This window comes from Dinoponera quadriceps, unplaced genomic scaffold (assembly GCF_001313825.1).
Source record: "Dinoponera quadriceps isolate SergipeBrazil2010 unplaced genomic scaffold, ASM131382v1 scaffold71, whole genome shotgun sequence".
Lineage (NCBI taxonomy): Eukaryota > Metazoa > Arthropoda > Insecta > Hymenoptera > Formicidae > Dinoponera > Dinoponera quadriceps.
The window spans coordinates 812,673-836,863 of record NW_014554274.1 but is presented as its reverse complement, the minus strand read 5'-3'; the positions used below and the strand labels follow the sequence as shown (position 1 = coordinate 836,863).

General features: G+C 44.0%; 2 protein-coding genes across 10 annotated transcripts in view; one reads left to right on the top strand and one right to left on the bottom strand.

Moving 5' to 3' along the window:
- LOC106741311 (histone-lysine N-methyltransferase 2C-like) overlaps positions 1–20,316 on the top strand; it is a 44,563-nt gene extending 24,247 nt beyond the window's left edge. For 4 of the 8 annotated variants that reach the window (XM_014613148.1, XM_014613161.1, XM_014613179.1 and 1 more), the window contains 15 exons: positions 1,402–1,765; positions 1,891–2,078; positions 2,822–8,020; positions 8,860–10,041; positions 11,341–11,863; positions 12,507–12,947; positions 13,623–13,887; positions 14,026–14,252; positions 14,572–14,789; positions 14,880–15,341; positions 15,889–16,239; positions 16,325–16,890; positions 17,853–18,291; positions 19,253–19,435; positions 19,915–20,316. In XM_014613148.1, coding sequence (XP_014468634.1) covers positions 1,402–1,765; positions 1,891–2,078; positions 2,822–8,020; positions 8,860–10,041; positions 11,341–11,863; positions 12,507–12,947; positions 13,623–13,887; positions 14,026–14,252; positions 14,572–14,789; positions 14,880–15,341; positions 15,889–16,239; positions 16,325–16,890; positions 17,853–18,291; positions 19,253–19,435; positions 19,915–20,007 — 10,701 coding nt within the window. In that variant the 3' untranslated portion in view covers positions 20,008–20,316. The remainder of the gene's footprint in view (positions 1–1,401; positions 1,766–1,890; positions 2,079–2,821; positions 8,021–8,859; positions 10,042–11,340; positions 11,864–12,506; positions 12,948–13,622; positions 13,888–14,025; positions 14,253–14,571; positions 14,790–14,879; positions 15,342–15,888; positions 16,240–16,324; positions 16,891–17,852; positions 18,292–19,252; positions 19,436–19,914) is intronic. The other 4 variants (XM_014613189.1, XM_014613155.1, XM_014613198.1 and 1 more) reach the window with 2 other exon arrangements.
- Positions 20,317–22,075: 1,759 nt separating this feature from the next.
- LOC106741346 (PH and SEC7 domain-containing protein 1) overlaps positions 22,076–24,191 on the bottom strand; it is a 24,380-nt gene continuing 22,264 nt past the window's right edge. For both annotated transcript variants that reach the window (XM_014613292.1, XM_014613281.1), the window contains exon 14: positions 22,076–22,998. In XM_014613292.1, coding sequence (XP_014468778.1) covers positions 22,977–22,998 — 22 coding nt within the window. In that variant the 3' untranslated portion in view covers positions 22,076–22,976. The remainder of the gene's footprint in view (positions 22,999–24,191) is intronic.

Here is a 24,191-nt window from a genome sequence, read left to right as displayed (position 1 = left end):
CTTAACCCACTTATCGCGATACATTTTCTTTCATCGTTGTCATCATTTAAAGGCTATATTTAAAAAACCAAACTTTTGCGGACATATGCTTATTAAGACCTTTTTTACTTATTTTTCAACATAGAATCTGTCCTGTAAGTTTGTCAGTAAAGTTCAGATACATCCTGTATATATGTGATATGATATGTTAATATTCCGCGATAAATAGAAAAGAAATGCGCTTATAAATTCCGACGAAAAGAGCCTCATTAGGAATTTGAGAATTATATTCGACTCAAAGTTGAGAAAAATTGTTTCTTCGTATACTGTGTACTCGAATATATCATGTTGTGAGAGTATAAGAAATCGATAACACACACCCTGCACCTTTTGCACTTATGTTCTTTACAGTTAATTTACCATCGATATGCACTTCTCTTAGACGTATGCATGCGTATTGCACGATCTTGATTTCATTTAACGATGTGAATAACTCGTTTAATTCTTTATCCCCTTTTTTCGTAACCCTGAGCGTTGCTTTTTTTATAAAACGTCTCAGTGTCTGAGATCCTTGTTCTGCATGTACGTGCGTGCGTGTATGTGTGTGTGTGTTCGCGAGTGTGTGAACATGTGCGTGAGAGTTGTAGATTTACCTAGATTCTATGTATCTTTATATTCGCGCAACAGGGAATATAAAGATAGCCCGATTTTCTAGAAATATTTCCTCACGAATCATTATAGTTTCCTCTCAGATTTTCGAAAATCCTTCAGCTTTTTTAGAAAATCCTCAGAATCCTTAGAGAATCTCAGAAAAAAGCCCGCGGATTGATAAATGTTAGAGGTACGCCAGTTTTTTCAGAATTTTAAGAATCCGAAAAATTCTTAGAAAATTCTCAAATTTTCCGCGATTCCAAAACCCGTGGAGTAATCAAAATCGACGTTATATGTAAATATATCGACGTTCTCGCAGAGACTGTTTAATTCTTTAATTATATATATTATACTTGTTACAAATAATGTTTAATAATTTTTCAGGAGACTCCAATAAATCCCAATCCAATCGACAGGCACGTTTCACCCCACAACGACGATGAAAAGTATTTTGTTACCCTCTATAATTTTTCAAATTGATCCAATTACCGTTTTTTTTTTTAATCCCTTATAATAGAAACGTAATATCAATTAAATACAGAGTCACGCGGATTCGAGTTGCGATACGAAAGCATTTAAAAACACAGTTACAATACTTCGCGCAAGTGCCGTTGTCTCACTCGTCCTTACGAATATTACTCTCCCTTGATCTCGACAATCTCATCTCAGCTCTGCAATTTGACCCCATGTTGCACCCCTAATCTCATATCCAAAACACACCCGCGTAACTTATCATCTCGTGTATTTAGAAGCGAGCTTGACTGTCAGCAGTTATGTTCACAGGAGCAGCCGCTGTTGCTGGAGGAGCTGCTGGAGCAGGAGAAACGGGAGCAGGAGAAACAGCAGCAGCAGCAGCAGCAACAGCAGCAACAACAAACGGAGAACCCCGCAGCGAGCAGCAATCTTCTAAGCGACAGCGACTTCGAGAGAATAAGAGCCGACGTTCTGGGAGCGACGTCGCCACCTCAAACTATGGTAGCCGGTGGAAGTGTGCCGGTGATCAGACCACCCTGCACGACTAGACCTCCCTCGGTGCCCGGTGCCGGCTGGCAGCAAGGAGGTGTATCCGATTCGGCTAAAATGGCGACCGCTCAAGTGCCTAGACAACCCATCGCCACGCAGACCCCGCCTGAATGTTAGTGTAGAAAGAGAAATTAGCCTGTCGTTCGAAACGCACGTTTCGCGCACTTCATTGTTACTTTTACTCTATACCAGGGTTGCTCGTGTGACCGACGTGAAATAATTATGTTTGTTCCACAGCGAGGTTGAACACCTTCAACATCCCGCTTATACCAGCACCACCAACGCCACCGGAAATTATCCTGAACGAGCAAGATCGACAGGCGCATATGCAGTACGATCATTGGCTGATCAATCAGCAGAATGTATTGACGCAGCAACTGAAGTTTTACGAGTCCGAGATCCAGAAAATTCGTAAAATGAAGAAGGTAAGTGGAGCTGGATTAGTCCAAGACCGAAGTAGATTCAATTTGACCGAATTATGGATACGTATCACTCATAATTCAAAATAACGGATAAATTACAAATTGATTTGCATTGTATTGAAAAGTGACGCCAAAAGTGACAGTAATCCAATTTTTACATGTTCCTTGAGATTAACGTACCATATTTCTTTTTTAATATCTTCTAAACTAAAAATAAGATTTGGTAGGAAAAAAACTTCTATAATATTAAAGACTAACATGCAGACATTGTACATAAATTTCAAAATTATTAGCTATTTTGTTTTTATATAGTTTATAACTTATAATAATACAGTGATTTAAAGTTTATAATTTATAGTAATACTCGAAATATATATACATATGCACACATTTAAACATTTATATATCTCTTTTATCTGTGCATCTCTGTTAGATCAACTGATGCATAAATATAGCATTAATAAGAAAAATAAAAAGTAATATTTTCGTATTTATAATAATATGTACACACGTCTATTTCAGCTTTGTTTAAAATTAACATTTATTATTTAGGGAGTGAAATAAATGTATAAAAACGTAATTTTGCTTGATAAATATTGAATTAATGAGTGGCCCCCTCGACGCACCACTGAAAATACGGCACTAATAGGCAAAATACATCCTTAAGTATAATAGACCCAAACTTTGAAGAGATAATCTCTCCTTTTCGCAATTCAACGGAAGCAAGTAATCCGACCTTCTCGCAGTCTCTCACCAGCAAACAACGCCAGCTACGCAAGACGGGCGGCGACCTCTCGGAGAACGACTCGGCGGAGCTGAACCGTGTTTCCAACGAGCAGACGTTCATGCAGAAGCACTTGGAGCAGTCGCGGAAACAGTTGCGCCAGCACAATCTGCTGACCCAGGAATACCACAACAAGCAGCAGCAACGGCAGCCGTCGGCGTCGCAGGGCCCACAGTCGAACAACCCGGAGCCCTGTTCGCCGCTCATGTCGCCGTCGCAGCATTCACCGATGCACTCGCCCGCCGCGTTGGTCAGCCAGTCTCCAGGTGCCAACATAATCCAGCACTCGCCGGCGACTCCCTCCATCGTGCAGCATAGTCCCGGCGCAACGTTGCTCCAGCATAGCCCGGGAAACCCGCAGTCGACCAATCCGGGCACCATGTCGCCTCACAACGTGCAGCAGCAGTCGCCGCGAATCGGCACCCCGCACTCCCAGGCTGGCGAGGAGAGTCCGTTCAGCCCGCAGAGCGGCGCCCTGCCGTCTCCCGGAGGTCTGTGCGGTCCTGCCGTGGCCGTGGCGCGGATGACGTCACCGCAACAGCGGACGATCATCGGCGGCCGGCTGGCGGCGGCGAGCGGCAGTCCGGGAGGCGCGTTCACGGTGGCGGACGCGGCACGGGTTCAGCAGCCGCAGCAGCGCTTCGTGCGACCGGCGAGCGGCGGCAGTGGTGCGATGGTGATGGGCGAAACCGCCGGGCAACAGCGCGTGCCGCCGAGGGCGGTGGCGGGTGGCATGTCCGTCTACGGGCAGCGTTCGCCGCTGGGCAGTCCGCAGCCGACGACGCAACAGGCGAGTCTGCTCGCTCAACAGCCGCAGCTGCTGCAGAGGCAACAGATGATCCAACAGCAGCACGACGTTATTTCTCAAGACGGGCAGAACGTCGTTGCGCAAAGGACGCTTCAAATGGCTCAGCAGAGGCAGCAGATTCTTCAACAGCAGCAGCAACAACAGCAGCAGCATGACGTTATTTCTCAAGACGGGCAAAGTGTTGTTACCCAAAGAACGCTTCAGTTGGCGCAGCATCGGCAGATCCTCCAGCAACAGCAGCACGAAGCCATCTCTCAGGACGGGCAGAACGTCGTCACACAGAGGACGTTGCAAATGGTTCAGCAACGGCAGCAGCTCCTTCAGCAGCAGCAACAGCAGCAACAACAACATGAAAATCTCACTCAAGACGGGCAGAACGTAGTCACTCAGAGGACGTTACAAATGGTTCAACAACGCCAGCAGATTCTCCAGCAACAACACGAGACCATTTCTCAAGCTATTTCTCAAGACGGGCAAAACGTTGTCCAAAGGACTCTGCAGATGGTCCAGCAACGGCAGCAGCTCCTTCAGCAGCAGCAACACCAACAGCAGCATGAAAGTCTCACGCAAGAAGGGCAGAACGTTGTCACCCAGAGAGCCCTACAGATGGTCCAGCAACGTCAGCAGATTCTCCAGCAACAACAGCACGAGGGTATCGCCCAGGTTGTTTCCCAAGAAGGGCAGAGTACTATCACTCAGAGAACACTGCAGATGGCACAGCAACGGCAACAGCTGCTGCAGCAGCAGCAGCAGCAGCAACAACAGCGGCAACAATACCTGCAGATGCAGCAACAGCAGCAGCAGAAGCCGCCCAGCTCGCCGATGGTGTCTCAGCCGGCCAACTCTCCTAGTCCTCAGCTTCTCCAGCAGGGTTACGGCCAACCACCGAGCTCGCCCATGGTACAGCAGACGACGATGGGCTCGCCGATGCTGCAGCAATCGTTGAATCCGACCTCGCAACCGCCTAGTCCAATGAACCGAATCTCGCCGATGGTGACGTCGCAGTACCAGCCGCCCAGCCCGATGTCCAGGAGTCATCCCTCCACTTCGCCAATGCTCCACGGTGGCCACCACTCCTCCTCAGCGGCCAATCAGCCGCCCAGCTCGCCTATGATGCCCCGCAGCCCGCTGGTGGCTGGCTCGCCGATGCAAATGCAGCGAAGACAATCCACCGGTAACAGCCCGGCGATGCCCGACAGGCCACAGAGCGTGGAGAATCCCCCGACCCCGAGGACACCTCACACACCTCACAGCTTCGTCCAGCAGAGCGCCAATCTGCCGACGAGTGATCAACAACAGATCCTTCAGCAGGTCTCTCAGGATCAAGGTGCCTCGGAGCATTCCAGAAGCGGAGGGAACCCGCACAATCCTCTGAACCCGGTGCCGTCCCCGAATCCCGTTAGGAGCGGAGGCAACCCCAATAACCCTCTGAACCCGATACCATCCTCGAGTGTCGCACGGGGTGGAGGCAATCCCAACAACCCCCTGAATCCGATGCCATCTGTGGATTCCGCTAAGGGAGGCGGGGGGAACCCTCGCAATCCGCTGAATCCGATACCGTTTCCAAACTTCGGGAGGTTTGGCTTCTTCAAGTTAGGCCTCAGAGGCGGCTCGCCCATGTGGTCGAGCAAAGCGGCGGAGAGCAGCAAGAGCGCCGGCGCGGGCACGGACACACCGCAGGAGGAGAAGCCGAACACTTCGGTGTTGCGGAAGTCAGCGAAGATCGGCTCGCTCGTGTGCGCCGACTACAACGACTTCGACGACGACTCGCACACTCCGCCGCAGACGCCTCCGACGGAGGCGAAGCAAGGAAGCCAGTCCAGTTCCTTGGCCTCGTCCACCCTGGACAACGGTCCGCTCGACAGCCCCGGCGAGAAGCTGGACCAGCTCGCGGACACCGCCGATTACGACGACGACAAGACTATAGTGAACACCGAGGTGACGCTGAGCTCGGCGGCGCAGCGCGACAGCGACGACATCACGGTGATCGAGCAGTTCGGCGACTCCGAGCTGGTGGACGTCATCTCGGGCAGTCTGGAGGGCGACATGCAGGAGGAGTACGTGCTCTTCGAGCCTGGAATGGTGGTAGACCTCTCAGCGGACAGCAACGACTCGCTCTGTCACGCACTGGTGAACGCCGACGGCGGCCAGGGCGACCTCGTGCAGATCTTGGAGATCGAGAACCCGGGATCGCAGTCGGAGGAGCCGATTCTCAGCGACGACGACTTGGTCCCGACCAACACGAGGAACAAGAAAGGCCTGCGGCTCGACATAGTGAGGACTCTGCAAGCGGGGAAGAAGCTGGTGGCTGTCACCGATACCTCCGAGTCTCCGGACCAAGAGGAGCTCAGAGTAGACCCTTCGCCGGGGCCTTACCTGGACAATTCGCCCGATCAGGATCTCATGGTGTCCCTTGTGAGCGAATCTGAGGTGGTCATCATTGACCCCACGACGAAGTCGCCCGAGGACAATCTCTCGAAAGGGTCCTGCGACGAAGATACTGACAAAACGGACGGTAATGTTCTGACTGACGTGTCCAAGGACAATACGGTGGTTGTGGAGAGCTTGATCGACGAGCAGACCAAGTCTTCGCAGAAGGACCCCAAGCAGACTAAGAGTCCGACGAGCTTCGTTTTCCCGGAGAAGGTTTCTTACAATCAAATCACGCCCTCGACCGTTCACCAGACGAACATAAGCGCCACGACGACCTCGAAATCTCCGGTTTCCTCGGCAATCACCACGATCTCTTCGATTCTGAGTACAAATCTGGTCTCTACTACGGGTCCCCATACGCAAATTCTCGCTCAAGCCATCGCAGCAACGGAGGCGAACGCGGCGAGTCAGGACGCGCTGCTGAACTCCTTCAGCGATCAAAAGGTTAACCTGCCGTCGACGATGGCCAGCATCGTGGCGGACGCGAAGCTCGCCGCGAGGCTCAGTCAGACCGCTCTGGAGAATGTATCCAATTCTCCACAAGGCAAACCGGAGCCGAAAATTGGCGAAACTCCAAAGGTGTCGTCTCCGGCAACAACCTCCAGCGCGCAGAGCGAGTTTTCCAGCTCGACGAGCGTAGTGGAGACATTGAACAATTCTACAAAACTAGTTTTAAGTATCCAGTCGACTTCTGTGGCGTTGTCGACTCCAAAGATGACGGATCTGTTGAGGAAGGAGAGCATTCTGAAGACGACGAACAGGCAGGCGGAAGGTCATGAAAGCGAAATGAAAAAGAAGACCGAGGAAGGGGAGCTCGTGCAGGCGAAGATCAAGGAGCAAAGTGTCTCTTCGGCTATCCCCTCGGCTTCGGTAGCGGAAGAAAAGTTGAGCGACCCGTTGAATACGACGGACGAGCTAGAGAGCATGCTGGAGGCGATCCACAACCCGGCGGAAGCTACCCTGAAGGACGAGAGTAAGAGCGAGGTCCCCACGACGGCGGTTTTGAAGAGGATGTCACCTGTCGCCGACGATCTGTCGCTCGTCAACATCCTGGAGAACGACGCTGAGCCGGTGGATAACGATAAGGAGGAGAACTCTTCAGGTTCTGAGGTGCAGAAGATCGTGAGCAAATCGAAAGAGGTGGAAGGTGATCTCGAAGAGAGCAACAACGCGAAGAACACGTCGGCGAAGGAGAAAATTGCCGAGGAACTGGACCTGGAGAACGCGAAGCCGTATCTCCAGCACTGCTTGAGCGAGGAGAAGTCCCTGATGGAGGAGTCCTCGGACGATATCCTCGATATGTTGCACAACATCATCTCGTCGAAGCCGGAGATGGCGAACACCAGCGAGCTGAAGTCGAGTTTAATTTATCAGATGCCTACTCCGCTCGACACCTTGCCGTTGAACATCCTGCAGGATTCGCTGATGGATCTGGATCAGGAGAGCCTGGAGAACGAGCAACTGCCTCCTGCGCAGGAACCTAACAAGAGCCAGTTCAAGAGTCTGAATTCTGAGGCGAAGAAGAGCCCGCCGGCGCCGAATCAGGCGGTGGCGCAGCTGCAGAAGAGCACGACGACTGTGCCGCACCTGTCGCCCCTGTCGAAGCCCACCGAGCTCACCTCCAACGTCGCTAATGTGTCGCACCAGCTGCGCACACTGCTCTCCTCTTTGCAGAGTAACCAGACCACTGGGAACCAGACCGGCGTCGTCACCATGGTCTCCTCCGTCAAACCCGGCGTCTTCTCCACCACCAGCACGTTCTCGACCTCGAACTTGCCGGTCAGCAACGCCTCCACCTTGTCGAGACTCGAGCAGAACCGGCCGCAAGCTAGTGTGAGTACTAGTGTCGCGAAAGAACAAGAATTGACTTTGAAGGAGCCCGCTAAGGAATCCATCGGGATAACTTCCGCCGTTTCCAAGGTACACAATGATTAATTTTAATTTTCTGCAGAAACGATTTCAGCGAATCTGGCACATAATAACGAGAAAGAGTTTTGCTAAGATGTTCCCCATTATTTATCCACCCGATGTTGCACCAAATTTTGCCATCAGATCAGTACTCGTCAATCTGATTACAAATATATGTATTTTAAGGTGTAACTATTTAACGTTCCAGAGAAAATAAGCTCCTAAAGTTTCAATCTCCACAGATGAAATAATCGCCATCTGTCAGGATTGAAATCTTTGGAGCCTATTTCTCCTGGAACGATAAATCGCTACAGTTTAAGATATATATATTTGTAGTAACGTGGCGAGTACTGTGGTGAGTACTTTAATCTGGTACCAAAATTTGGTGCAAAATCGAGGAGGAGAAAAATGGGAAATCTATATTGCCTATGGACGTTTGTTCGTACTCTTTAATTTAATTTTAACGTCAGGAGGAAGATTTCGATCACAGTCCGGATGGGATTTTGATTTTAAGCATTAAAACGTTTCTAATGCGTCTTGTTTTAATTGGGGAAGAAAAACGACACATTTCTAAATTTTACTGCTAATAATGAGAATTTTAATTGGACGAGCATTTCGGCGTCAGTATTAATATCAGTCTTAAATTTACGCCTGAATCCCTTAATTTTAGCTTTAATGCGAATTACTTATGATTTTAATTTTAAAAATAATTCAAAAATAACTTAATCACAAACGGTTAAAAAAAAAATTATCACAAAAAACTCTTTCTAAATAAAGGAAACTTCCTAAATTCGCTTTAATTTAAAAGATAACACGCACTTCGATAGTTAAGAGATGAATTTCAATTCAAGGCTGAGCCGATCTTCCGGGTAACTACCACTGCTCCAACCACCACTCCTCAATCCAGTAACTGTTCGAATCTCACGACCACTATTTCTTCGTCGATTATGGCCACCCGAACCATCACCACGTCAATCTCCATGTCGAACTCCATGTTGAACGCCATGCTGGGCGAGACGAGTTCGATTAAGTCGTCGGTGGCAGGAGGTCACGGTCGCAGCAGCAACACCGTGCCGACTCAGTCCGGCAATCTGCTGAGCTCCGTGTTACCGTCCACTTCGATTCCGCGTTCCCAGCCCACCAATCTGCAGGCGATCCTGCAGGTGAGCTCGGCGGCCTCGCGAGTGCTGATGAACGCCACCTCGACGGTCACTAGCCCGATACAGTGCGTGCGAACCATCGTGCCGCCCTTGGCAACCCCCAGCATTCTCCAGTCGACCTTGTCGCAAGCACCGAGCCACTTGTTAACTTCCAATCAGAGCCAGCACAAGTCTCCGCTTCTCCTGCCTATCGATAGTAAAAGCAACGATCTTGATAACCAGTCCAGCACCATGAAAAGAGACGCCGAGGATGCGAAAGTTCCGGAGAAGGTCCCGGGACGAGAGGGTGACCCTGGCAAGAGTTCTTCCGCGAATCCTCTGCGGTACGAGGAGTCGCAGAACGTGTTGCTGAAGCAGTTGCTGCAGAGCAACGCCTGCGTGACGACCCCGGTGCCCATGCAGGGGCAAGGGCCGACTTTGCCGATCGTCAACTCGCTGGCGGCCCAGCTGGACCAGCCGGTCGTCCCTGCGCCGCCGTCCCTGTTGCCACATCTGTTGAACGAGACCCCAGCGCCGAAGGCGGCGATTGGTAAGCAAGTGCTGGCGAGGGAAACGTCCTTCCTGTCCTCGCACTCGGTCACACCCATCAAGATTCAAAACTCGCCCACGAAAGAGGAGTCCCCCAAGCCTCCTCCCCCGTTATCCACGTCGACAGCGATAACCTCGCAGAGAGGGCAGATCGATACCTTGAAACAGCAGCAACAACAGCAGCAACAGCAGCAGCAGGCCAATCAAATGATAAAGCCAGCGCTTCCCAGCTCTTCCGGCGGTTCAACGGGAAGTCAACAACAGCCGATTTCCGCGGTGTCGTCGTCGTCGACGACGATTGCGACGACGATGGCGACAACGAAAACGTCGCCGAAGGTCTGCGAGGTGCGGTATTCTCTCGATACTTCTCTCAGTACCCTGAAATGAGAAAGAAACTCACGTTCACCTTTTTGTTATTGATGTTTTCGTGAATATTTCAGGTCATTTCTCCAGGGAGAGGAACGACCCGACGTTGTTTTCTCTCCCCGGGTGTCGGTCAACTTTTTCTCTAGGGCGGAAGTGTAAAAAGCGAGGAGTGAAAGTTAAAAAATGTATACTTCTCACGAGTTCACGCTAGAAGGAAAGATTCATGATCAACCTCCAAGGGGATCATGAATCTTCTCCTCCAGCGTGAGCTCGTGAAAAGTAAACTTTCCAATTTGAAAACATTTCACTTTCTACGTTTCCGCCCTAAGGGAAAAGTTACGCGATCGTTACCATGAATAAGTGAACTGGAATATTCGCGATACGTCGGAAACGAATCCATGAAGGACACGGTACTAACTCGGAAGCCAAATTAAGCATTTCTTCGCACCGTGAAAGCCTTAAAATATCAAAATTACTTTAAATCCAAATTTTAAACTTACATATATAACATTAAAAATACATATTTATTATATTAAAATTTTTATCTATGCAAAATTTATCGTGGAACTTTTGGAGTAAAAATGATGAAGACAAAATTATTAAAAAAAAAAAATGCGCGAAAATGTGCAAAATTTATAGATAAAACCAAATTCGGCTCGTCCTTAGAATAATATAAAAAAAATATAAATTAGCGGTCTAATTGGCTAATTGACAGTAGAGAGGCATTGGTTATTGGTGCGTTTAGGAATCGTCTTTCTATATTATAATTCTCGAAGTAACGACGTTCCGCGCGTGCGAGCGCGCGATCTCTTTCGGCCCTTTCCAGAAATTACAGATAGTAGCACAGATGATAACTCAGATAGATATTATCTGCATTTTGAAGAATATTCGAGATAGAAACGGTTTCATTGATTTAGAGCACTACAGAAGAATATGATCTCAGAACGCATGGACAAACAACCGTTCCTGCCAACGCGTGCTGGTTTATACTTCTATTAAACGTGAGACTTTGATTTAGGATTTAATGGGAAAAAGAAAATTAGCGTTTCTATAATTTGAGTTTATCAAGCCATTGAAATTTCTTCCAAAATGGAGTTTACCACAAAGTTGGTGATTTTCATTTAAATTATTCGTAACCACAAGGTTGGTGATTTTCATTTAAATTATTCGTCATTTATTAACAATATTTATTCATCATTTGTTACTTGTTAACAATTGGGAATTCATTTCTTGCGTAAAACTCAAATCTTTATGAGATATATGTCATTATCATCACAGTCAGAGAACGTGATAGTGAAGGAGAGCCCGCCGGTACAACAACGCGTGGCCATCCCAGTTTCGAGGGTTCCACCTGCTCAACAGAAACCACCGGTAGCCTCGAAAAGCGTTCTACCGCCTGCCAGCAGCGCCGGCAGCCTTCCCGGTGTTCAGACGTCAATGCCACAGCCTGCGAGCACTCTTCAAACGACGCAGAAGCCGGTCGTCCCGCAGGCTCAGCAGATCTCTTCCGCTCCGTCGTCCTCGCCGAATGTTAATATTAAGCAGCAGCCCGTTCAGCAAGTGCCTCACAGTTTAACCCACGGCCACGCGCCGATCCCGTCGCCAGTGACGACCGCCGCGCCGTCGGGCCCGGTGACAACGGTACCCTTGATCGAGGTGAAGAAAGAGGCGGGCCTCGACGAAGCGGCTCTGCCCGCTCAGGTTGCACCGACCGGTGCCAGCCACTTGCAGACCGATACCAAAGACTTTCTCGCTTCAGCCAAAGAGGAGCTCATGGACGGCACGATGGACGACAAGGCCGGTGAGTTTCTTCTTCACGGGTATCTCTTCGCTATAAAAAAAAAAGGATATATAGTTTTGCGGATGTAATTGCTTTTATTATGCGATTATAATGTGAGGCAAATTCATGAATTTCCGCAAAAAGCAATATCACATATCGTGTCGTTTTCCGTAAGAGCTAGAAGTTCATTGGCTGCTGCGTCGCTTACAAGATCTGACTATGAATACCATCCATAAGGAGGTCTAGTTAAAATTTAATTAACACTAGATTTACGGTGGTTCGTAGAGTTAGGTATACTACATACAGATTTTAAAAATTAGAAGGCTTAGGAAAAAAATAATTGTGTGTATAAATTCTTCGGGTGAAATGATTAATTTACGATACAAAGTGGTTAAAAATTAATGCTATAGTTTTTTGGGTATTTCTTTTCAAAATTTGAAATCCGTCAAATTGACGGGTCTCGTAAACCTAGTGTTGAAAAAAAGAAAGTCAGCTTATTCCAGAGAAGAAAATCCGCCGTTTCAGTTTCCAAATAAGCCAGAAAATACGCTAAATACGAAAATCAATTGAAACATGATTTCTGCACTCCAGTTGACGTTCAAATAAACTGGAGAACACTGGTGGTACCACGACGAAGCACTGTCCGAACTTCGGATACTTTCAGATCTCAAAAAGCTGAAGAGGCGACAATATCAGCAGAAGCGTAAGCAGAGCCAAGGCAAGGACACGGCGACAGCGCCGCAGAAGAAACGGTCGCGCAAGGTGTCGCGCCTCGACGAGGACTACGACACGTTCGTGGACAATCTGATGGCGCAGCTGCGTCAGCTGCAGCCGATGGCGGTGTTGGAGCCGCTGCTCGGCCGCAACTACGGAGTGTGCCCGATCTACGGCTGCGGCGACCTCGCCAAGATCGCCAGTCAGCGGGACTACAACGCGAGAATCGGCGATTTAACCGGCGGTTACGGCAGTGCCAATTTACCCGGGCTGTCTGATCATTACAACACGCAGCCCTTCGGCGAGCTTGACCCTCTGCCGCCGCAGCAACCACTCTCCACGCAAAGAGGTTTCTACGATCAGGAATTTCCGCCTCTCAAATTGGATGACTGTGAGTGCTCAGCGCGAAGTTTCCATTCTCCCTTCAGGTTTATTTGTTGATTCGCTTATTTATCGGGAGGTAAAACCCATTTGATACATTAGCATGAAAAGAAGATCGGACAGGTATTGAAATTAATCAGTGACCAGAGCGCGGGACGGCTGAGATTATCAGCAATGACGTTTTACGGGGAATTTGTTTTGAAAACTGACGTTTTATAGGTATCAGATGCTTGTCCGTGGGAACTCCAGTGTGGGAAGATTAAGCGTAGCGTAATGAACATGAATGTTTACTCATTGGCGAACCTGCTTGAAAACTGACGAAAATTTCAGAAATCTATGATGCCGCACTCTCTCAATCTGGACTATGCAGACTTTCCGATAACGAGACCATCTTTTTCTCTGTGTAGTAGTCGCGTATTCAAGATGGGGGCGCACTAAAGAAACATACAGTAATCTTAGCACGAAGGGACTCCTAAAGTCGCAAGGGAAACGCTTAACGCAACCCAAAGGTCTCGGAGGTTTATTTATAACCCGTGTAATTTATTTAATCCGAGGAAGAAATCTCTATTATCGTCAACCTCGTTATTATTATTATTATTATTATTGTTACTTGCATTATCGTTAGTACGAAGTTTTACGAAGCGAGAGTAACGCCGTTACAAATGCAATTGTCCCACTTTCTCAGCCGAGGATAAGAAGGAAAATACAGCGGCGAATCCGGACTCTCCGGACACCATCGTGAGCTCATCCTCGCCCGAGTGCGTCATACCGGAGTTCATGCATCGTTTCCCCGGGCTACGATTAATCGAGGAGGATTCGGACGAAGAAGCGGACTGGCTGAAACGCTTGTCACCCGTTATACCGTTAATCTCGCCGATCCCGATTAGGGTAAAGCCAGCGTACGCGAAGGACGTGGCCCAGCAGGACAAGGAGAATCTCGGGGTACCTAAGTACGTATCTTTTTTACGTACCAATCAATTGATATGCGCGATGTGAAGTAAATATTATGTAATCAAATTACGTGCCGTCGGATCTCCGGTTTGGGCGTACTGTGTGCCCAATCGCTTAACAAACGTATCTCTCTTTAGGCTCGGAAAGTCTCCTCCGATCCCGTTGCGAGAAAGCGGAAACGTCACCGTCACTTTGACTCTCAACAGTCAGGCAGCGGACGATATCATGGGTGTACTTAAGGATCTAGCGAATATCTTGAATATCGCGCCGCCCACTGGCTACCAGATAGTCGAACGCACCACCACTCCTCCCAGTCAGAAATTGGGCTTGTACAGGACCAAAGGGAAGGACGGCAAGGAAGGAGGTGCCGATCATTATTTCACTTTTCCACGTCGCTGTGCGACGACTATAGCGTATTATACAATTGTCTCTCGGCCAGATTTTGCCATAGTGAAAGGACTAAAACGATTTAGTACTGTAACTTGTGCATAAATATCGAAGCCAACGTATTTGTGCAGCTAGAAAGTCAATTGGCCTTCTAAACAAGTAAAACGGGGTGAAATGTTTTCGGAGAAAATACACGAAATAATTAAAATCTGATAAGATCGATGTATCGGGATTAACCATACACGCTATTGCTTCCGATCACTTATTACGATCGGCTAATTAATATATGCTTTTAGCTCCGATCGACATTCAAAGCATCCTGAACGGCGCGGCGAAATTTTGCCGTCACTGCGACGTCGTGATCCTAAACAGCCTGATACGAAAGAAAGTGTCCGATCTGCCATTTTTGAGCAAGGAGGAGGCGGAACCCGGTGACGAGCTGTGCTTCTGCTCAGCCGCCTGTTACATGCAATTCGCCCTTATGCACCGCACGCCCTCCAATACGCAAGATAAGGTTAGCAAGAAGCGAAAGCATTCAGCATTTAGATCGAGTTGATATTTAATATTAGATTTTACTCGTCTTTCTTAATTCGTTCCGTCGCAGGCCGCGACGATAGTGGATCACTTGTGCCAGAAGACGGAAACGAAGCTGCTGGACGAAGACTTGAAAAGCCTGAAGAAAGTGCCTATAAAGCAGCAGCAACAGCAGCCACAGTTGGCGGATCAGCGCATCGAGAGCATGGACATCGACGAGACGAGCACGACAAGCGCGACGGACGTCGTGAAAGTGAAGTCCGAGAAACCGGATCACGTGGAGAACGTGACGGAGAACGTGGAGGCGGAGGAGAAGAGGCCGAAGAAACACTCGGTCACCGAGGAGCCGAGCGAGACCACTGTCGAGCCGCAGCCACCCGCGAAGGTTTGGCGGGGCTTGAAATACAAAACTTGGGCGACGGGGGCGATACAACCCACCACCAAATTCAAGAAAACCACCGATAGAGAGATCACCGAGGTGAGCATGTCGTTATCTCGTTGCCGAATGGGTGGTTCTCGTCCGATGCACATCGTGAGTTGCTACATAGTTACTTATTTCTTGTGCAATAACATTTGTGTAACATAGAGTCCCTCAAGTAAGAATCTGGATATGTAATATGTAATAATATTTTAATAACTGGATTAAAAAAAATTTTTTTTTTTTAATTAATTTTTTCTATATTTTATTATTATTCATCTCTCTTATATTTTAAAATTACACTTAGTCACAAATAGAATCCTTTTATTTGACAATCTTCAGTTCCACCATTTTTTACCAAATAAGGAATTAGATCATTTAAACAAAAAATCGGAAATATTCGGACTTTTACTTGAGGAACTGACATAATACATACTCAATTTATATTTAACACATATTACACTAATTAACATATATATATATATATATATATAATATATCAAGCTTAAATTCAGTCTCTTGCGATTCGTCGACATTATTATGCTCCCACAAATAATCACTCGCAGCTATCGTCCTGCAATAGTCCAGTTTGAAAAATTCTTGATGATTGAATATCTGAAAGTCTTGATATTAATTATTAATGTTATAATCTGTTTTCCAGATGCTGTTTCGCATGGGAGTGACCGTAGTGCCGGCAAAAGCGGAGGACAGTCGTCGCTGCATGTTCTGTCAGAGTCAAGGAGACGGGACAGCCGACGGGCCGGCTCGGCTGCTGAATTTCGACGTGGACAAGTGGGTGCACCTGAACTGTGCGCTCTGGGCGGAGGACGTGTACGAGACGGTGAACGGAGCTTTGATGAATCTGGACACGGCCTTGCAGCACAGCCTCGTCCTGAATTGCATTATCTGCGAGAAACCCGGAGCTACCGTCAAGTGCTTCAAGACGCGATGCACCAACGTCTACCACCTCGGATGCGCCGTCAAAGACGGTTGCGTGTTTTACAAGAACAAGGTAACGCGATCGTAGAATTCTTTTGTATTCACGTACGTCGTCCAGCCCTATGAGAGACTCCGCTGACCTCCTCGACTTCTTCCAGAGCACCTTCTGCTCGCAACACGTGCAAAAGAACGAGAAGGACAACGAGCTCACCACCCTGTCCGTTTACCGTCGCGTTTACGTGAACCGTGACGAGAACCGCCAGGTCGCAGCAGTTATGCACCACTCGGAGCACAACCACCTGCTGCGCGTCGGCTCGCTGATCTTCCTCAGCGTCGGCCAGCTGCTACCGCATCAGCTGCAGAACTTCCACACGCCCAACTACATCTACCCGGTTGGGTATAAGATCGTGCGCTTCTACTGGAGCATGCGGCGTCCCAACAAACGTTGCCGCTACGTCTGCTCGATCCACGACGTCTCCGGCCGGCCGGAATTCCGAGTCCTCGTCCAGGAACCCCTGCAGGAGGACGTGGAACTCCGTGACGCCACTCCGCGCGCCGTCTGGAGTCGGATTCTGGAGCCACTAGCGGAACTGAGGAGGAGCACGAATTCCGTTCAGCTGTTCCCAAGATACGTCTCCGGGGAAGACCTGTTCGGCCTGACTGAGCCAGCTGTGGTGCGAGTCCTCGAGAGTCTGCCTGGGATAGAGACTCTGACTGATTACAGGTGAGAGCAGTTCGTGGTTGCCTCTTGAAATTCGACGACGAAGTATTCTCCTAAGGCAATTGCCGTTCCCCGAAAGAGGAGTTACCATGATAATTACTTACCGCACAGAGAAAGGGTTTAATCAAATTTTTTTAATTGGAACAAATTTGTCTTTTAGAATGGGGCAAACGAACGAACGTTTCATTCAACAAACAGGATTGTTTGATTTCTGAAACAATAAATATCTCGACGTCAAGCAACATATTTCTTTTATATTTCCATCCAAACATTACAATGGTTGTGACAGATAATAAGTTATTCAAAAGAAGTAACACTATATTAGAAAAAGATTAAAGAACTTCTTTGCTTCAGTGGGACAATATCTAACATATAATGAAATACAATTTCTTTTCTTCTATTAAAAACTAAATATATCATTTCCTCTAAATAATACTGGTTTTTTTTTTCTATCGAACTACGTGGTTTTTTTCTAGCGAAACAACATTTCTGTTCAAGCAAAATGATATTTGATGTTAAATTATGTTATTTATAGTAAACAAACCCGAGTCAAACGTTTATTAAATCCGAAGGAACTTTTTTTCCTGTGCATGGATCTGACAATTGTATCACCAACATGATTTCTATATGGACTCGTTTCGATGCTTCGACTGTTGTATCACTCCAATTTTTTCACCTAACTATTCCTTATTATCAGTTGTTAAAAACTTTCCAAAAAAGTAGGACTTAAACGTCTGCCAATATATCTTGACTATCTTATTTTTATGTTTGTAATATTTACCGAAAATTGGTTTTTTTATTGAATATTATTTTTGCACAAAGACCAGCTCTTATCAGCCCGTTTTATATTAATATGTTGGTCCCAGAATCTTATATCCACTCTAATTCGTTACAACGACGTTAAGATCGTCGTCGAAATTTCCTTTACGAAATCTCAATATTCGAACATCTTCTGGGCTTTTCAGATTTAAGTACGGACGCAATCCACTGCTGGAGCTGCCGTTGGCCATCAACCCGACCGGCAGTGCTCGTACCGAAGCGCGATTACGTAACCAACTGCCGTGGAAACGACCTCATACGCAGCGCACGGGTTCGCACTCGTCGGCACGCGCCGCAGCGGCGACGGCGTTCGCACCGTCGTCGTCGTCGGCGGCGGCGGCCGCTTTTGCCGCTGGCGAGGTCGCCTGCCCGTATTCTAAGCAGTTCGTACATTCCAAGAGCTCGCAATACAAGAAAATGAAGCAGGAGTGGCGGAACAACGTTTATCTCGCTCGCTCGAAGATTCAGGGCCTCGGTTTGTACGCTGCTCGCGATCTCGAGAAGCACACCATGGTGATAGAGTACATCGGGGAAATTATCAGGACGGAATTGGCGGAAACTCGGGAGAAGCAGTATGAGGCCAGGGTGCGTGTCGTTCTACAGTAAAGGCCGTTTCTACAATAACGTAAACGTAGGCGTGGGATTGTGGGAATAGTAATAATAGTGAATGTTGTTAGCACAAATAGTGAAATGTTTGCACAAATTGATCTACGGAGCAAAGATACGTCGTGAAATTTGATTATGGTAATCAATCGGGATGCAGTTTTACGTCTCGATGAGAACGGTGTTGGTTGTTTACCATAATGGGTAGGTAGAAAGTCTTTTTGCTACTGTTATTGCTGTTACAGTGTGATTTTTTAAATTTATTTTGTGCCTAATTAAAAATAAGGCAATGGGTGCTTCCAATCAATCGGCGACTTTCGTCTTCAAGCTGAGTATTACTCAGAGCAATACGCTTTTCTTTTTTTGTATTTCATAATATAATATAACCAAATACACAGAGTGCAATGGATGGCTTGAGAGTCATAGTCACGCTCATTTCCATGTATCGACAAAAAGAATGATGGCGACGTGGACATGTGAATAACAGCTAATTGGCTCTTACGTCTTACGTTGTCGTAGTCGTGAAAGACAAAGTTCAACCACTTTTCACAACACGCTTTACAATCGGTAGTACTAATTTACAACTGCGCGACACTTACCTTACTTACCTTACGACACTTTACAATCACTTATAACTACGTTTACGCTATTGTAAAATAGCCTTAACGTTGTAGTACATTTTTAACGAAATAATTAGAGGAAATTTTCCCTCAACACGTTCGCTACATACGTGTGACGATGACAATTTTTCATTCCACGTTTAAACAAACAGACTGAGGCCGTCAGATTCACAGTCAGATCTTATATTTAAGATCGTCTTAAGTTCATCTTCAGACGCATTATAGCCAATGAAACGATCTGTATAGTACATGAAGATAAGAATTTAATGACGTATTGCCGATTAGTGCTATATTTTCATTGCGTTTAATATTACCCTCCGCAGAATCGAGGAATTTATATGTTCCGGCTGGACGAGGAGCGAGTGGTAGACGCGACGTTGTGCGGCGGCCTTGCCCGCTACATCAATCACTCGTGCAACCCCAACTGCGTCGCCGAGATCGTCGAGGTTGAGCGTGATCTGCGTATCATAATCTTCGCTAAACGTCGGATCTCACGTGGTGAAGAGGTATGCTATTACAATTTGTATGTTTATACAATTTCTTCAATTAAGGACATTGCGGGCTGTACGTGCTTACAATATAAAACAGGAAAAATTAAAAATATAATGTCAGCATAATTTTTTGTCTCTGAGTGCTGATGTTTTTTTTTTCCTTTTTGTACGTAATCCTTAGCACAAAACAGTTGATACTTATAACAAATAACTTTTCCTTTATTTAGCATAAATTGTATCTACGATTACAAAGTTAATTCTGCAAAAATGCACATATATATGTGGTTTTACATAATTGATTGTTAATTTTAATAAGTTAATATTGTATTAAATATTAATTAAATTAGTTTTAGTTTGGGTAATTTAACTAAATTAACTTTATAGGCCATTAACTTTTAACTTAATTGAAAATAAAAATTAATTTACCCAACTTTGCTTCTATCTGTGTTATCACACTTCCGTATCATATATCTGACTTGCTTATTATTCCTCAGCTGGCATATGATTACAAATTCGACATTGAAGACGACCAGCACAAAATTGCATGCGCTTGCGGTGCACCGAATTGCCGCAAGTGGATGAACTGAAGTGAAACACCTGACAAGGACACGAAGAAGAGACAGGAACGAAAGGAATCACGTGAACTAAGAGGAACTCGTCTCAGTCTGCACATTACGCCTGACGTTGTTATCTTTATTGTTTCGTTTGTAACATAAAAATAGGGTATATTTTTTCTTAAAGAGAACATATAAGAAGAATTTGTAAAAATTTTCCGAATCTTTGAAAATCTTTGATATTGGGGAGAATTTTTAATTGTGAAAATTTTTAACGATATTTCTCTCAGAAGAGAAGGAAAACTTCTCCGAAGAAAAGAAAATTCTATGTATAAATATATAGATAAGCACGACGGTTGTTTACAAAATATATATACACACACATACACACACGCACACACATACACACACATATAGCCACACATACACACCAATCGTAGTTATATTTACTTCGTGTAAAGAGTGTCATGCTATCGCGTTTCTCAATTAATCGATTAATTGACGACGACGACGACGACGACGACGACGATGATAATGAATTAGTTGAACGTTTTGGTGCTAATCGCCACCATCACACACACATTCCTCCAAAGTTGTATAATATATGTAATAACGTATATATATATATATATATATATTTATATATATATGTATATATAGAGTTATATATCGATCATGCTGTAACGGAAAGGAACGAAAATGAAAACAGTGAGAGAGAGAGAGAGAGAGAGAGAGAGAGAGAGAGAGAATATATATATGTGTGACACGCAATATCACGCTTGTAAATTATATATACACGGCGAGAGAGAGAATGCGTGTGCGCGTGAAAGAGAGGATTTCTATCATTGTGTACGAGCCCAATGGACGACGTGTTGTAATATATATATAAATCGTTTATTCATATTATATTATTTTATTATTACTATTATTATTATTATTATTATTATATATCTGTCTACTATCTATTATATGGTTTGTCTATGTACGCGACAGGATTGCATCACGTATGTAGACGCATACACAAACAAATACACACGCAGCATCTCTGCTGTGCTCTTTGTACATACATTATGTATATCTGTGTATATGTACATATGCATTTTACATATGTATGCATATATATATATATATACATGTACGAAGTGAAGTAGTACATTATTTTCAACTACCCGGTGTGTAAAGCGATAATACAGTACCTCTCAATTTGGAAATTATATACGATTATACCGATTTCAGTGCAAGCTATTGTTATTGCAAAACTCACGAAATCCTGTTGACTTCCCTCCTCTTGATCGACATCTTTTTTTTTAGTTCCATGAATTTTCGAAATCAATTGAACTTCAACTTCAAGATCGATTGAACTTCGAGTTCAATTTACTGGAACTTTACAAATATACACACAGATTTACTTAAAAAGATTCAGACTTGCATTTATTCGGCGTTGAAGTGATTTTCTTTTGTAAACTGTTAACAGAAAATTTCTCTACAAGATATCCTATTAAAAAATGTTATTACGAAGAGTGTTCAAATTTAAAATATAATTTAATTTTAGCGTCAAGTCAGAAAAACAAACGCCGAAGTTGGTAGCGCTGCCTAATGCGCGGGAACAAATACTAACTTGCTTCAGTCTGTTCAGTAACCACTGAACAGTGTTATGCGCATATATGTAATACTATATATGTATACATATATGTAGTATTACATATATGTCGCCCCCTCTGACTTTTATATGTTTGGATCCTTAAAAAAGTTTCTAAGGGGGAAAAATCTCGTTCCAACGAAGAGAAGTCATCGAAGCTGTTCGAGAATGGGCGCGTCTGCAGCCGGAAGAATTTTTTTCTTAAGGAATACGGAAGCTACCAGAAAGATGGCGCCAGTGCATTAAAAAGGAGGGAGACTATATTGAAAAGTGAGTGTGTAAATTACTTCTATGTTACTTTTTGAATAAATAATAAATTATAATGTAAATTTGAACACTCCTCGTGGTTATTTAATGATAATAGATGATATCGAATTTCTTTTTTACAGAGAATATTTCTTTACTCCTCGAAGTAGAAGGGGTAAAAAATACACAATTGCATTAATTATGAGTTTTTATTTTCATACCCTTGGTCGTATTTACAAAGATTATTACTAAACAAATTATTATTATACATAATAATAATTATGATAATGTGATAATAAAATAACGCATAAATATATAAAAAATGCAGTCGTTCTTCTCTCAGAAATTCATTAATCAATAAATCCGCGCCTAAAATAATAATGACGATAATACTATAATAATAGTAATAAAAAATATATATTTACAAAAATATATTTATAAATCGACACTTCGCGCGAGACGAGCTGTACAAAACGATCGCTCTCACCATCTTTAATCGATCCATCTTATAATTATGTTCGAATTGACAGAACCAATTATCCGCTTTTTACCTTAACAGTATTTTAACGAGGTGAAATAATAATACTATAATAATAGTAACAAAAAGTACATATATTTACAAAAACTGTTTTGCAACTCGGATGTTTTTGCAGGTCGAGCTGTACAAAAATAGATCGCTTAGTCTCTCAATTAATCGATTTTATAATTATTCATATCAATCAATGGAATCAATTATCCTATTTCAGGATAATTTTCGCGAGGTGAAAGATAAGTATATGTAAATGTTAATGAATAATAAACAAGGGGGAGGGGGGGAGAGTCGTAATCAAAATGTATACAGTCATGAACGCAGATAAAGAAGACGTCTAAAAGAGAACGTTTATAAAAATGCAACTCTTTAGCCTCTTCTTAGCATTCTCTCTTCGCTTGAATTATATATTGAAAAAATGTATCGTTAATTGTTTCAATACAGGGGTATTCATAAAATTCGTTTGTTCGTCGACCGATTTCGAAGAGCGCAGTTTTTTAATCAATCTAGAATGTAAAAAAGTTTCTCGTAATATAGAAATTGAAATCACGATCCTGGTAGTTGAACACCGATCCTGAAGGATCCTGTCTACGTCATCGCTGGTTCAATCCTGTCGCATGCAACAAAAATCAACAGGATTTTACTATGGATGAACAATTATTATTAAAACAAGATTGTGAAAAACGAGAACAAAGATAAATTTCCGGAAAAGAACTCGAGAATTTGTGTCCAAATTAATTAAAACGTCATTTTAAAATTATCATGAATATTAAAAGATTAATTATAAAATGATGTATACATGTATTCAATATTATATATACCATATAGAAAAGTTTTTTTTCTCTAAACATGAAATATATATAATGCTCGAGTTAAAAAAAAAAGGAATCCAAATGTTTCACATTAACAAAAATAATAACGATAATAATAATGATATAGAAATTAAAATAGAAATTAAAATAGAAATTAAAATTCGCGCTTCCACCCAGCAGGGAGGATTTCTGACAGAAAAATCCAGACAAATTAATAACAACAATAACAATTTATGAAATATCCACATATGTTACAGTTTTATATACAAGAAGTTTATTATAAATGATCAGAGGGACTATAATTTTTAAGAACGAACAAAGAAGAAAAAGGAAAGAAGGAAGCGATGATTATACTCAAGCAGTGTAACTCAACAGTGAGTCAGAAGTGCTAATTGTAAGTTTAAAAAACATAGAGATTGATGATTTTACATAAGAAAAAGTAGAAAGAATATTGGTATTTCTTGCTATCCCTTACCTATATACTACCGACGAATTTAATAACACATTGAAATCTCGAGACTTTTGAACATAATAAAAAAGGACGCCAGAGTACTTTTCTTTTAAGATAAGTGAAACGAATGCTCGGAAAATCAGAATTCTTTACTTATATTCGAATAAAGTGTTGAACAATTATTATTAATATTCATTCATTCCTCAACAAAATTATATATACGGTATATGTACAAATCGAACCCATCTAAAGAGTGGGTCAAAAGTTTAATATATATATTTATTTATATATATATATATATATATATACTTATATACAAGATGACCTGGAAAAATTGGTTAGATCTATTTTTTACAAATTTGGAGGCTCGTGTTTAATCAAAATATGCATATGTAGTAACTTCTCTGATTTCCTAATTGAAACGGTTTCATTAAAGATCCATTAAAAATATTTTAGCTTTAGTAAAATAATTCTTATAATATTGTTTAATGTGCTTTAATTATGAGAAATTCAAGTTTTCCGTAATTTTACTCTCTTAAA